At 41.0% G+C, this 15,823-nt stretch overlaps 1 protein-coding gene across 1 annotated transcript in view; it reads right to left on the bottom strand.

The window, feature by feature from the left end:
• Nucleotides 1–15,823, bottom strand: part of cdh4 (cadherin 4, type 1, R-cadherin (retinal)) — a 76,574-nt gene that overhangs the window by 41,767 nt on the left and 18,984 nt on the right. Inside the window, exon 4 of the mRNA XM_053411213.1 lies at nt 3,757–3,912. Within this exon, the coding sequence (XP_053267188.1) occupies nt 3,757–3,912 (156 nt within the window). The remainder of the gene's footprint in view (nt 1–3,756; nt 3,913–15,823) is intronic.

Consider the following 15,823-nt stretch of genomic DNA (forward strand, 5'->3'; position numbering starts at 1 on the left):
GGTGTGTGACCGCTTCAGTTCACGGAAGTGTGAGTGTGTTTGTGTGTGTGTGTGTGTGTGTGTGTGTGTGTGTGTGTGTGTGTGTGTGTGTGTGTGTGTGTGTGTGTGTGTGTGTGTGAGTTTGAATGTCTAAATATGAATGTGAATTTTAGTTTTTTCAAGCGGTGTTCATTCATGTGTGTCCTTTCTATCTTTGGATTTGTGTGTGTATGTGCCTGAATACTTTATCATATGTCTATGTGTGTGTGTGTATGTGTCTGCATTCCTGTGTTTGTGTGTGTTTGTGTGCTCCATGGAGGAATTGGAAAAATGACCTGAGGGCCTGGAAGAGTGTATGTGCATTGCAGTCAAATGTATATGTGTGAGCAGACATTGGTATTCTGCCAGGTTAGCTTATTATGACTTGACCAACAACCGAGGTGGAATACACTTTGTATTTGACCCATTAGGTGTATTTCACCAACATACACCTCAACTGGCATCTTCCAGGGGAACCTTGAGGAGAACTTTGAGGAGAACCTTGAGGAAAACCTTGAGGAGAACCTTGAGGAGAACCGAGGCAATATCACTGAGCAGAACGTTGTACTTCGTTTTGAAGCAGCTGCTGTTGCTAAATACCTACCTACTGAATATAAAAGTAGAGATGATTTTCAAATTACTGTTACTGTTAACACCTCTAATGGATTCATCAAGTATTTTCCAGTACTTTCCTTATAGTACTTATCAGAAATAGTGCTGTAATCTTTAGTATTTTTTAGTCACTCTAGTGATAGCACAGGCGGATGTAAACCAGCCGACCCTACTATATACCAAGAGAATTCGATTTCCATTAAAAACTTGATAAAGATGTTCAAGGTTTTTAATATATATTCCATTCACTCTTATGATAATCAGATTATTCCTCTTGCTTAGCGCAACCAGCAGGTCAAAGTTCTCACTTAGTCTGTGGGTTGTCAACAATTGCTGGATGTTATTGAATAAAAACATAGTCGCATACTTCATCTCCAGATAATGCACTCTAATGGCTTTAATGATTTCCTGACGTTTTAACAAGAACCATTAACAACTCAAAAACTTTAATAGTGCAAAAGTTTGGTTTATGAACAAATGCCCACAAAGAACTAACATAATTTGTCTTCAATGCCAATTAGCAAATGTGAACATACGGACATAATCAACTAACTAAGGAAGATTATGGTTCGGTACCTAGCTTTAGTTGTTGGTGCAAATAATTAAACTGCTTCTTTTTTCTGAACAGACTATGAGAGTCATTCTTAAAGTCTGTAATACTGCTGCAACTAGCTGCAACCTACTAGATAGAAAGGTACAATTACAAAAGTGAATCAATATAAATATGCTCTAAAATAAATAACAGATTAAAAATAGATATCCATTCAAGTGTAAAACAACAAACATGTCCGTAAACTTTACTGAAACTTCACATGAGCAGCTTTCAGCCTCAAGCTGAGACTGAGGACTTTCTATCAGATAAAAAACATGATATCTTTTAAAGCTCTATAAGAGTTTTACTTTTATTTAACTTGTATGTATTAAAAAGGGACAGCGTAGGCTACATTAAATAATATGAGCACAATGGTTCATATACATGTACCAGAGTCTCTTATACTTATACTCTATAATACAGCATATCTGCTGCAAAAAAAACACCTATGACATTTGTTATTGCCTTATTCTTAACAAGATGCTGCTTAAATACCATAGTGAGTTGGTTTTCCCTCCATTCTTCAAATTAAGTTCTGCAGGCTAAATTTGTTCAGTTCACATGCATGCTGAACCAGTTGGCCCCAACTAGTGAACTCTTAGTCCAAGAGAAATAAGCAATGTGATCATATTTCTCTATTTCCATTTTTTTTTATATTTTAGTTTTAACAATGTTCATTTGCAAGAAATTCAACACAAATGTTCAAGGTGTTTGTGATCAGTGTAAAACATACAAACACTCTCTAAACTCTGAAGTTCACGGATTCATGCAAACATAAACGCAAAAATAAATAAAAAAATATATATCACAGACGCTCTCATCTTGCTCAATTCTCCACGTGCCCCGCTGACTCCGTCTGACAAAAGAGAAGCTCAGGCTAACACCCACTCTGCTCACCTCGCAGATCACTTCCCCCCGGTGCTCGTCTGACAGAAACAGCAGCCTCGTCTCTCTTTTCACTTGAACCAAAAACTAACAAGCAAAGTTTGGCCTGCCAGAGCACAGCAGTGGGGGGAACTTCTTGTCAAGTTGAAAGAAAGTAAGCACTGGACCAAATTTCCCCCGGGGTCAAACACTGCCTACATTCCCCCACACTAAATCATACATCACATCACAAGCAACATGGGTCCGCGTGGACTCACTATGGAGCCTAAACATTAGCCACATTAGACTTGAAGTGCCCTCAACCCAACATGCTGTTTTTACTACAGGCAGTGTCAAATAAGAACTATTTACTGAGCGGCTGTCCTTTCCCAGGGACCAACATCCTACCAGCTTTATTGATCCCAATTTGCTGGTTGAGAGTAAGAGCAGGTACGGTAACAAACACTCACAGCAGAGTCCAGAGCCTGAAGGAAGCAAGTGAGGTAACCAGAGGCTCATATGACACTAAATACAACACACGCACACACACACACATCTCATCTAGAGCTTTGTGTTTGATTATAGTCACTGCATGTAGGTTTTGTGTGTGCAAACATGGTGGCGTTTATAATGTGTGCAGACTCCTGAGAGTGTGCGCTGACAGACACTGAAGATCCACTTTCCTTTATTCTATCCTTCCTCTGAGACAGGAGCACACTTCTGAATTAGCTCTATCAGCAGCGCAGCCATCTATCATGCTGACAGTCACACGGGGCGTTGACATCAGCACTCAGTGCGAGTGGAGGTGTCTCTGCTGCTCACTGAAAACTATAATGTGTATATATTAACCAATGGCCTGGCGTTAACACGAGTCTCATGTGGTCTGCATATTTAATTCACGCTGCCACAGGGCTGTTTAACCCAAGGCTCCAGAGGGGCCAGACTTCAACTCAACTCCCAGGCTTCCTGTGTGTGTGTGTGTGTGTGTGTGTGGTGGGGAATGGGCCATAAGCAGGCTAACCATACAGCTGTCAGCCTGCACCTTTGAACACAACAGCTGCAGAGTGCACAAGGTGAGCACTCTACAATGTGTGCAGGGGGTGGCAAAGTAAAACAGTGCAGCAGTACACAAAGGAAAAGTGAAAGACATACACACACACGGAAGAAGGGACACAAATACACATCATATATCAATCAGCTTTCAATGCACACACACACACAGACACACACAGACACACACAGGAAGCTGCACCTGCTCATTAGCTCTGATGGAAAGAACAAAGGGAACAGATTTCTTAGCACTCCACCTCGGGCTCTCTCTCTCTTTATCTCTGTTCTATCGCTCCTGTGCTAAACTGTGCAGTTAAATCTCCATCTACTGTAAACGGGAGCTGAAGCCGTCGTGTGGTTTCTCAAGGTTTTCCTTCACTCGTGTCTGGCTGTGGTATCAGTCAGAGCCCGGCGAGGCACTGGCGCTGTGCAGAGGCTAACGGAGAAGTAAGTCCTCCAAGTGCCCTCCAACTCGAGCCCGTGTTTCGACGGACATTATTAGTGTTGGTAGGAGAGGTAGATGGGGGGAGAGGAAAGGCGAGCCACATTTTTCACAGGGATAAGCATAAATGGATCTGGAGGGGAAACAGAAACAAGACAAACAGTGGTTTAGTGCTTACATGGAAGGAGGCTCTCTCCTCTCTGTCCAGGGGTTGGGTGACAAACATGTTGCCGCTGACGGGATCTATGTTGTAGATGCCACTCGGGGGCTGATCGGCTCCTGCTCCTGTGATGCTGTAGCGGATGCCCGCATCCTTATCCTGATCTGAGCGGATCTGAAGACACAGAAACAGAGAAACACGTTGAAAAAGATAAGAAAGTTTTCACTCGAGGCTTTACAGGTTTTCAACAAAGGGCATAAATTGTTCAGAGCAGTTTAAGGGACATGAATCGTGTGATATAAAAAGTTTGTGAACGCAGAGACAGTACATTGGTTTCTTGAAAGACACGTTGATGATAACATTTCCATTGTAAGCTTTCTTTGACACGTTGAACCCACAAGCTGAGGAAGAAACTAGAAAATTGCACAATGTGCAGCGAGGCAAATAGATTCCACTGTCAGAGGATTTGATCTGACCTGTTGAGTTTTTGGTTTACTTTCACGGCAGTTTCTCAGCAGACCTTGACTAAGTGTGAAAAGACATGATTGCAGCTGTGAAGGTCTCTGTCTGGATGATGTGAAACGGATTCATGATGTGATTCTCAACTACAAAGTGTCTGACTTGACTTTCATATCGAAATGTTCCTGCTACATCTTTAACTTATTTCACACACAATGAAAATAAGAAAGACTGTTATGTTTTACACGTTTCTATTTGAATGCCTCCTCTGCCACAGCTATGAACTGCTCATTAACACTTGAGCTCAGCACCTGGCTGACTTTAAAGAACACTAAAGGATAAAGAACTGTTGTATTTGATACAGTGTTAACGATTTTAAATGGGCTGCAAAGAATCGACTGTGACGCCGTACTGTTTCCGAGATGATGGGACTGAGAGTGTTACCATTCTAAAGCAGGAACACACAGCCTCTCACCTCTGCACCAAGCTTCAAATAAATCACCTTGATAAAATAGGTGCTTGGGGGAAGATTTTAATCATATATTAATTTCATTAATAATTGAAGTGTCTGTATAAAAGCACAAATAACTATAACAAAATGTACTCAAGTAAAACCAGAACAAAGTCCTAATTGTGAAGACAATTCTAATACAGTCATATTATTACAGCCTTTCTTATACAAATTTCAGATTTGTTCCCCTTCAAGTGGCTTGAATACTTGGTCGTAAGTATTTGCTTTTGAATCTACTTCAAGTATTAAAAGTGAAACTGCTTGCTGAGTGAGCCTAGTTCCTAATGGGGGGTCTAATGTTACCTGTCTGCTCTGATTGGATAAGTGGATTAATTCCCCTCTTACTATTGATTATTCTTTTAAAATACATAACAACAACATAAACATGCAACCCAATGCATTGTAAAAATGTGGAGTAGGAGGTAAAGTTATATACTTATATATATACATATTGCAGATATATGTAATTGAGTAAAAGTATATCAACCTGAAAATAAATGTTGCTTAGGTAAAGTACAGATTCATGAAACTGTACTTAAATACAGCAATAAAGTTAAATTTTGTTAAATCCCACCACTGTTTACCTCTTTCAAACAATACACATCAGTGGAAAGGAGTAAATACACATAGTCGTCTTAAAGACATACAGTAATTAAGCAAAATATGATCGTTGAGTCCACCAAAGGAAATGATCACATATTTCTATCACAAATCATTTGAATGTGTTGTTTTCATCATCGACAGAAATGCAAGAGCTTGTGACTCACACACCATGAACACACACACTTCAAGACAAATTCATATTACTGTGCACTTTCGTTTAATTTGTTTGTTTAATTACAGCACACCACTGCTAGAGAATTCAGTAATTATAATGTCCCCTAAGCTTAAGAACAGGATCTGAATAAGATACTGAATAAAATGAATTGTAGAGAAAATTTGATTTCTTATGTCTTCATCTATTTTGGCTGTGATGCCTAAATAATTAAACAATGCTGCAGCTCTTTCTTCGGGATGTGAAGTTGTAAAACTACACATTATTTTATAAAGAATAGGCCTGATAAATGAGGATCATTTATGGGAGGCAGAACTTTGCTGTTTTCTCATTTCAAACCCCAGAAATCACCCCATGGCTACACTGAAGATTGGTCCAGTACAATACAACTTTGGTATAAATTTTTAACTATGATGCGATTACTGTGTTTTTATTTAATCACTGAAATAACACAAATCATTTTCAAATAGCAGCACTTAATGAGTCACTAAAACCAGTATTTTAGGGCTTAGGTTAAGTTGCCTAACACAAACATATTTAGGATATGACTAAATGGCTGTTTTTCTATTGAAAAATAAAAAATATTTAGATAGATTATTAAAATAGCAGCTAATTAAGTTTAAGTTGTCACTAGTGTTAAAAACGATTTGTGGATCCAGGACCAGTTTATTTTCTCTTTCAGTGCCAAATATCCTCATGTCCTCGTCGTTTCTCCGATTCCACGTTCAGCTTCTGAAAGACACTGAGTTGAGTGTTGTTGTTGTTTTTTTTACCTGGGATCGAATCATCACTATGGTCACTAAGTCAGAGGTAATGATCACAGAGTCAAATGGAGAAAAAAAACTGAAAATGTATTTTTCTTCCCCTTCTTGCCTTCCTATGCAATCGTCCTGGTCTGTGGGGCTGCAGATCATGCATGAAAATGAAATTACTTCATCCGCTCAGCAATGACGCGGCTTCTGCATAAAACATCTCTCCGTTTGAACATGATACCCTCCCCCTTAATTTACACCACGGCCTCCCCACACCCACAGTGTAGCACTCCACTGTGAGCGTTCACACCCGCAATTTATATTTCACAGCAGATCCTGTGGATCCTGCTGGCTCAGGTGTGATGTACAGTATTCTATTATCCAGACTATCAATGCACTGTTGTACTTGGTATACATCTAATCACTGTAGCATGACAATGATACTGCAAGACTAATTGCGTGTATTATTCCCAGCGCCCACCATCTGCCAATCAAAGGGGGATGAAGCTATATTTTAAATAATAACATAATTTGATCATTCACCCTCATCATCGGTATCATCTGTTTGGATAACAGATAGATAATGTGGAGCAGAACAGATGGATCAGGCATTTCAGTAACAAGAGTATGCCTGAGAAATCCTCTGTCTTATCTGTGAAGGAGACAAACATTGTTAGGCTTCACCGTTCAAACCAAAGGAAATGAAGTGAGGCTCACCATGAAGAGCTCCATCTGCTCCAGTTGCAGAGACATGCAAAATACAAAATATAAAAAAGCTCTGCCACCCTGCATCTGCTATTTCTGCATTTAAGGATTTCTTGAGTGCGTAACAGTTGGCCTGTGACCATGTGTGTGTGTGTGTGTGTGTCTGTGTGTGGTGAAATGTTTGACAGGTAAGAGATTCTCTATGTGCAGACCAAAGCGTGGATCAAAAGGACCAGCTCAGTTCAATAATTCACAGGGCCGTCATGCAGCAAAAAACACACATGAAATTTTCACCGGCCACGGGTTTCTGCTTGAGCGTCCGGACATGTGTGCGGTTGCGTGTCTGAGTGTGTGTGTGTGTGTGTGTGTGTGTTGAGTGAGATTTGTCTCTTGAACTGGAACTTCAAAGCCAGCTGAGTGTAGTTGGTGTAATAGCCCCGAGAGGAGACAAAGGAGCTTTTACATGTCACACGGCCTGTGCTTCAACAACTGCTTAAAATTCCACATCAAGGCCACCTGAGACCTGATGTCACATCCACCAGTGTCTCTTAATGAAGAGTCCTCATATCAATAAATTGGATAAATGAAGAAGAGACGCTGCTGGGAGTCCAGGGAATCCCATGAGTGACAACTGCTCAATTGAGCCATTTGAATTGAATGCTTAAGATGAAAGCTTGGATTTTTTTTTCTCCCTCTCTCCTTTCTCTCCCTCTCTTTCTCTGTATCTATTGCCATCTTTCACTCTCCCGCTCACTTTAGTACCTCCTGGCAGATAGAATGGCTACAAATCACACCAAGAATAGCAGAGAGCCTCAGATGCAAAGGACTTAACTAGCTGTCTCTCTTCGTCAGATCCGACCAGACATCAGATAAGTGACCTATTTGTAGCGCTTTGACTATGATTTCCTTGATTACTGACAACTGCTGGGATCCTGTGGGACAAGCTATCAGCGTGAGACGAAGAGATGGAGAAGGATGGAGGCAAGGAGACGCGGGGAGGAAAAACAATGGGGAGTTGGGGGAGAATTAGATGAAGCATTAGCGTTTTATTAAAACTCCTCAGGGGGACGCACGGCACAAAAACTGACAGAGGGAACGGAACGGAAAGGAACACATTTCCATTTATTGAGCGTAGCAGCCGGCTGCCTAATTAGCGCACTGTGAAGTTTGACTCGGTCCACATCTCATTAAATTGATCCAACCATCTATGATCACCCTATTTGCATTGGTAGCTTGATGCCGACATATACAGGGACAAATCTGCCGCTTATTTGATCGTACTCTTTTCACCCATTCCCATGTTCGACTTGTTTTGTAGCAAAAATGAACAAAACAGCATTCTGAGAAGCAAAGAACGATAACGTGTGATGCTGTGGTTCCCCGGCTGTATTCTGCTTCCAGCCAACAACAATCATTCAACCAGGAAGTCATTAAAGGACAGTGTGCTGCCGGCACCCATGGGATCATTAAGGGTTACTGTCTGCAGTGGGCTAATGTCACACATAAATGAGTACTCTGTGTACTACACACTTTGATAGCTTCTTGTCTTGTCTCTGTGGTGTTGTCCTTTGACACATCTCTCTCTCACTCTTTATTTTATAACTTTTTATGGGCTCTGTCACCTCTCTGTGCCTTTAAGACACATCACACAACTCCCACTGGTTGTAGCTCCAGCAGCAAACCAGGGGTTCATTCAGTAGACCCGCTTCTTCATTCAACGCATTCGGTGAACACTAACCTCAACTATCAGAGGACAATGCTGCTTGTTCTTTACCACTGAGGATTACGTCTTTAAATTGATCTGAACCCAAAGGGGACCGGATGTTAATGTATGAAAATATCACACGTGGATGTACAGCCAGTTCAACTACTGTAGATCATGTCCATTTAACCTGCTAGGTAAAGGTCAAATCTTTAAATATCAACTTTAGAGTCTGATCGATAGGAACCATTTGAAAAGGCTTCAGGGAAAATACTCTGACTCTGACTTTCGACCCAAATAAACAATAATATTACAGTTTGCGTTAAGCTTATTGAGTTGTGAAAATCTCAAATGAAATTATGTTAAAAAAATGCATTAGTTCATGAGAGGTAATGATTACAATACACTTACCTTGGAGCACAAACATGATTAATTTAAGTCGATCGCACATAAAATATATTTTTTGGACAATTTATTCTTTAATATTTAAAATCAAGTTAAATCCAATTTTCAAATCATCGCTTCATTAATTAAAAATATATTTATTTTTATGATAGTTCAAATTAATAGCATAAGTTTCAGCTTAATAGAAACTTGTTACTACTATTTGTTACAGAATAGAATACGACAGAGAGATGCAATTAATTAAAGACATAAAAATAAGGTTGCATCAATCTTGATCACTGGTTTCATGCAACACCAGGTAAGCATTGGGAGCATCAGTGCCATGTTGCCTGACCAACAGGTGCATGCTGGGTACCTGCTATCTGCTAAAATATTAAAGGTGCACCCTTCACCTGTCGCTTCTTCAGCTATCAGTGAGGTGTGCATCGACTTTTTGTTGTTTTTGACTTTCAGTGTTGAGATTGCAGAGCTCACACTGCTCAGTGTTTGAGAACTGGGTGAGCTCTGCAGTGAGACACAGAGGCTGAGGGGCCTGGGTGTGTTTAACACAGAGGATGAACGAGCAGAGAAGTTGGATTTATAGCAGACTGGACCTCACAGAGTGATGTTCAGACAGGTGAGTGCAACCAATGACTGATGGTTGTATCTAGAGCATCAAGAACTGTGTTACACAACAGCATTTAGACAACTGCAGCTGCTGTGGAGATTAATGTTGTTTTTATATCTCTGCCTTTCCTGCTGCTTTATTCTGCTGTTAATATTATAAGAAGTGACAGGCTATTTGATAAATGTAGCTGAATATATACATGAAAAGTGTTTCTATTATTCCGTCCACCCCATTTGGATATCAATCAAAGTAGGTTAGATAACAGGAACACTTCACTATAATGCAGTACAGCTCAACACCTCCACAAACTACATCCTCCAGAATGACCAAACAGTTGAATCAGCAACTCTCTGGAACAACTCCAATAAAGACTGATCATTATAACCTTCACAAGGTGGAGGATTTATTGCAGGACTGTTGTATTAGGACTGTATTAGTTATAGCTTGGTGTGCCGTATGAAAAAAGAATGTATATCTTGAATTATCAGTTGTACACACAGGCTGCAAAGTGCCAGACTGGAATTAATCGGTTGTTGTTGACGCTGTTCTCACCTGAAAACAAATATGTGCTTTGAAATACATGTCTTTGAACGCCTGGTAGCCTTCATATTGTTATCATGCAACATTAATATCACCACACATCGCCCTTTTACGAATGTAATGTAACTCCTTTAGTTCTTTGTGGGAACATTTTTGTAAAAATAATCTTTTATATTTGTTACACTTGGGTATATTTTATTTAAGTATTCTAGTTAAGTACTTTAACTTGAATGGAAGTTTCCTGTGCTCCCTCCATCCCTAAAACAACTACTTGAGTCAACATTAACCTGCAGTGCTTCCAGTGACGAGGAAACAGAATTAATTAGAGGCCTTCATTGTGATTAATATTGTTTTTATTATTTTGAGAGGAAACAAACATGGCTTCCCTCGGTGTTTTAATAAATGTAATAACTTGATACTGACAAAACTATTCAGTTGTTAACTTTTTACTTATTTTGTTACTATTTTTTTATATATCAACAAGAAAAAATGATTCACCATTCTATATTTCCATTATTGGTCTGTTTCCAGTAAAATCATGCATGATGTTTTTGACTTTATCAACAAATGTGTTTTGTTTGACAACAAGTCTAAGTCATGTTCATACATTATTCGCATTTAAAATTATACTCTATTTTTTCACCATTACTCATGAGTTGATATTGTTATGTGTTAATATAATGTGTTAGGCAATTCACTTCATCACACCCAACTTTTTTCTGTTCTGCTCTACACAATCATTTAAATTGCCTTTAAATACTGTGCTTCTTATACATTTTGGTACTTTGAGAGGGGTCCAATTCAAGGCATATATAAAAAAAACAAGTCACATGCAAAATATGGAGAAAAAACCCCACAACACATGACAGTCTGGTGCAGGGGATATCATTTCGTACGTTTCAAGGATGGTTAATATGCAGTAGATAAATGCAGTAAAGGCAAACTGAGATGAATAAGGGGAGGAAGTGATGCCAACCACTCAGGGCACAGACTGGCTATGACTGAACCCTTCTGGCAGCCTCTCAGTCACGCTTAAGCTGTCATAGCTGTCAAACATAATTAAGAGAGCGTCTGCCAAATATCTGGATGCCTTTAATAGAAAATACCTACTGACTGGATGCCTCACACACTTAGAGGCCTGTTTTTCTTTCAGAGTCGGAGACTGTCTCCCACTCTGAGCCCACTGCATATAACCAGACAATAGTGGTGATGAAAACGTCATTCTACAAAATTTGAATAATGAGAGAAACAGTTCTGAGTCAGGATAGTTTCAGGTTTCTGTTTACGCAACTGATGGTCGTCTCCCCGTGTAGAACCACTTTAAGCGGCGAGCAATCAGTAAATCTCTGACTCTTTTTAAATAAGGTTTAAGGTGTAGTCATTTCAGCTGCAAGCTCATGTGGTCTATTTTTACTCTGCATTAGACTGCTATTCTTTTTATGCTGCTGCTTGTCGAATTGGGGAATTGCCGGCAAGCTGTTTAGTAGTTTTCAAACACGGCCTCAGCTTTTTGTAGATTTTCATAGCAGATTCAAAGCAGGTCTGGCAACTTCGTTCTAGATTTAAATAAAGAAAATGACATCATCATGCTGGAACAGACTAAATCTACTGACTTGAATGTTTGACTTTAGTATTGCTGTTGGGGTTAAAATATTCCGATCTAACAATAAACCTCGTGGGGATGCTGAAATGGCTGCTAACATAAGTCACTGTGAATGGGGGAGTTGCTATGTTAAACAGCGTTATCAAAAGGATCTGTGCATGTGAAAGCGACACATGCGTCCTTGAAAGTTGCTGCGTTTGATAACGTCTCATCTTTCCCTGCTGTTCCACACTATCTGTTTTCTCTTTGTTGAACATGAGGGAAATGGCAAAACTACATGCTTTTTTAACTTCCTCTTAAATTTCAGTTTTGCATTTCTTTGATCCCTCCTGCTGTGCGCTTGTCACTCTTCAAAGCTGATGTGCCCTACTTTTGATGGGGAGAGGAATTCAAATAGTCTGATGGGCCATCCACACAAACCTCAGACAAAATGACATGAGGAAATAGGAAGTAGGAAGTAGAGGATGGAAGAAAAAGAGAGATATTTTTCCAATTAGGGAAAATATGTTTTTTTGGCCAACCTTCGATCTTTCCTTCCTGTAAAATACATCTAGAATTACCTCCATGTGGTTTGATGGCCCCACCAATCTTAAACTGCTTAAAGACATGCACTGAACTCCAGATAATCTCCTGACATTCTCCGGAGGGCCCGAGTTCCCGTGTGAGAGGCTCACGAGTTTCGTCGGCCAACCCCCGGGTAAAAACTCAGAAGAATGTCTGAATGAGCCGAGTGAGAAGACAGCAGGAGATCCTCAGCACGATTCACCTCGAGCGAGTGGGCGTGAATGAAAGAAACAAAAGGAATACAAATATCTAGGGATGAAAAAGTTGTGCGTGGAAAACGACGCAGACGAAGATGTCAGGAGAGTTTTTGGGGATATAGCTTAACGCCCTTGTTGATGTGTTATAATCAAAAACATGTGATCTCTGCAGTGGAATTAATACGTACATCCTGTCTCTGCTTAATGCACCAGCTCTCACCTGAATCCTGCAGAGATTTCTGTGTTGTGAATGTGTCTGAGCGGAAAATCTCCATGCTGTATTGCTCATGTGTGAAAGAGAAAGTCCAAACCCAACTGTGCGGACATCCCCCGGATGAACTTCTAATCAGTCCATCTTTTATTCTAAATGGAGGTTTGTGTGGGTTATAATGAAATTCCTAGCAGGTGTTCCTGATGTATCATGTTCACATGAATGGGATGGATGTACGAACAACAGCGCAGAGGCATAATAACAACCTTAGACGAGATAGTGTAGCGATGAAGAGCGGTAAAACCTGTCAGTTTAGCGGCATCATGAGAAGGGAATGGTGCGGATGGTTTTAAAAATAGTCACCTAGGAGGTCTGTGAGAGAGAAGCTGCAGAGAGCTCAGGTTTAATATCTCTCAAGTGAGAGCCACTGACAGCCACCGTCGCACACTGTTATCCCTGATACTCATAAAGAGCAGCTGCGTCTGCGGCAGGCAGGCTTCTCCATTATGGATCGGGAACTAAATGGGGAATAAACCAAGCTCCATGCAGCTCTGAAGTATATTTTTTCCCCCTCTACCTTGTGCACCCTACTTTTCATCTGGGTTTCTCTGTCTGTGTTTGTGCTGCCATATCAGTTTGCCCACCTCCCCCTATCTCTCCCTCTCCTGCACCTCCTCTCTCCTGTCGTGGGAAGGAGACACTGAGCGTACCATCAATTTAACGTGCAAGAGTCCCCACCTGAGGAAGGCTTCTCTGCTTTGCTTCAGACACTGTGATTCAGCCGTTCTCCTCCACTTTCTAACACGGTCAATTTAATTAAATCCTTTCATTTCCCGAGGCCTCCTGAGGTAATGTTTCTGCAAAGTGGATTTGGATTCAGAGATAATAAAGTAAGTTTTTTTTGTCTTGACAATTTAGAGAAACAAAGCTGAAACCTTTTTTGGGCTGATGTTTTTCTCCCTCTAGAGGACCCGTTTTAATATGATGTATAAGAGAAAAAGACAATCCAGTTAAAGGTGAGTGTGAAAAATAGGGAAGACGCACAGAAGAAAACATCTGAGAAGGCAGAGGCATTGTCAAGCAGCGTGTCTTTTAATGAAGAGCAGGAAGCATTCTGAATGCCGGCAGCATCGATAAATAAGCTTCAGATGAAAGCTTTTGGCTCTTTTAAAAAGCAGATATAAAGTCTGGTCTTGGAGGAGAGATTTCTTTTATCCTAAGCTCATAAGGCTCACAGATATCCTGAGGTTGCTTCTCAAATTTTTGACCAAAAACCCTTTTTGACATTTTTATCTTATACTCAAATACCCTCCATCTCCATCCTGTACGTCATTCATCATTACTCACGAGAGCGGAAAGGGTCCTGCAGCTTTAACATTTTGTATCTGCTCAAAAATAGATTATAAGCTTTCTCAGGCTGGCACGTGTCCTTGCACGTCATTGCCTCCACCTCAGACCATTAACCAGGCAGTGGAATGAAATGTAGGATTGGAAAAAAGGGGGCAATTAGCAGGAGAACAAATATTAATGGAAGTTAAGAAGTGACTCACAAACCCAATTACGGCATTAGCCAGGCAATTTAGATGAGCTCTGCGAGAGTGGAGAATCCTGTTGAAATGTAACAGCGGTCTCTCTGCATTAACAATGGCATTAATTCCCCTGATTCACAGTGCAGGAGAAGAATAGAGCCAATACAGCCATTCTGCTTCCCTTATAAAGAGATGGGTGAGCCACCTTACCTGATTCTGGGAATGGGATGGAGGAGGCTGAGAATGATGCTCTTGTTCTTACCCGCCCCAAACAAGCCCCAGACCCCTGGGGAGATTCAGCTTGTTAAATAGCTCCATTCTCCTCCTCTCCCCAACAAGGACAATAGGTAAACCATACTACAGGTCTACTATCTACAGATAATTATTGTGAAGACATGGTTGGCTGCAGGAAAGCTGACTTAAGGGAAATAACGAGACCCAAAGACTTGTAGAGATATGAATGGAGTTATAGATGGAGGGAGGGGGCATTGCCGAGCTTTCTGCTGCTCTTGCACATTTCCACTCAACCTTCTGCGATTGTCAAATTGCATCCCTCAACCCAAGCTTCTGCCACACGCTCCCAAAGGAGGCATGCGACCCTGACTGCCTGGCCAATCAGCTGCACCCTGAGGCCAGTTGAAAGCCCTCCTGGCATGCCTAAGGCAAGCGAGGTTCAACCAATCAGTTCGAGCCCGGGCTTGAAAGAAGGACCAAGTTTGGCTCAGGGAGCTGCTAAGGCTGCCAATGAGAGTCCAGAGGGGAGTTTGAGTGGCTCAGACGGAGGCTGCCAGAGGGGTCAGTGTGGACGAGGGCAGACTGACAGTTATTTAGTAAGAGGCTGAGCTCTGTGTCACTCACAACAGCGATCAGGCTTTGTACTACTGGGTCGGCTCTAATGGGACTGTCACCTTCTAATTGTCCAACTGGGGATGGTAGAGTAGCAAACAGACACAAATTTGCAGAGATACACAAAGACATTTAAAAACACAGACCTGCACAAACATACCCCCACAGACATGAACCGGAAACCAAAACACAATGCGCACAAATACTCCTTTTGTGCTGCAGGAGATTTGTGTTTCTTAGAAAATTCTCACAAAGGCAGGAACAGGTTGTCTTTAAGGTCCTGCACACATATTCTCAGCAAAGGCTGAGGGCTCATTGATACAGTATATTACACCAAATACTGCACAATTTGTGTTAAGCTAGTTCACACTATAGACGATTTTCATCCTGATTTGCCAGTCGCCAACAAGTTTTGCCAGTCGCCGACAAAAGCCAGCGATCTGCGTTCGATGGGAAGTTGCAAATTCCTGTGTGAACTCTTCAAGACACAAATAAAGAGGCTCACAGACTCTGCAACAACTCCAGCCAATCAGAGGGTAGGACGGAATGAAAGCGTAGGCTAAAGGGGTAAAGGTACATTTAGTGGCGAGTTGCCCCCTGAGTTTTACACTGCATATGTCTGTATTTATTTGTAATCAAACAAAAAGCAGGTGTGTCATTAACAGAGTAATACGGACTC

Source organism: Pleuronectes platessa, chromosome 2 (assembly GCF_947347685.1).
Source record: "Pleuronectes platessa chromosome 2, fPlePla1.1, whole genome shotgun sequence".
NCBI classification, from domain to species: domain Eukaryota; kingdom Metazoa; phylum Chordata; class Actinopteri; order Pleuronectiformes; family Pleuronectidae; genus Pleuronectes; species Pleuronectes platessa.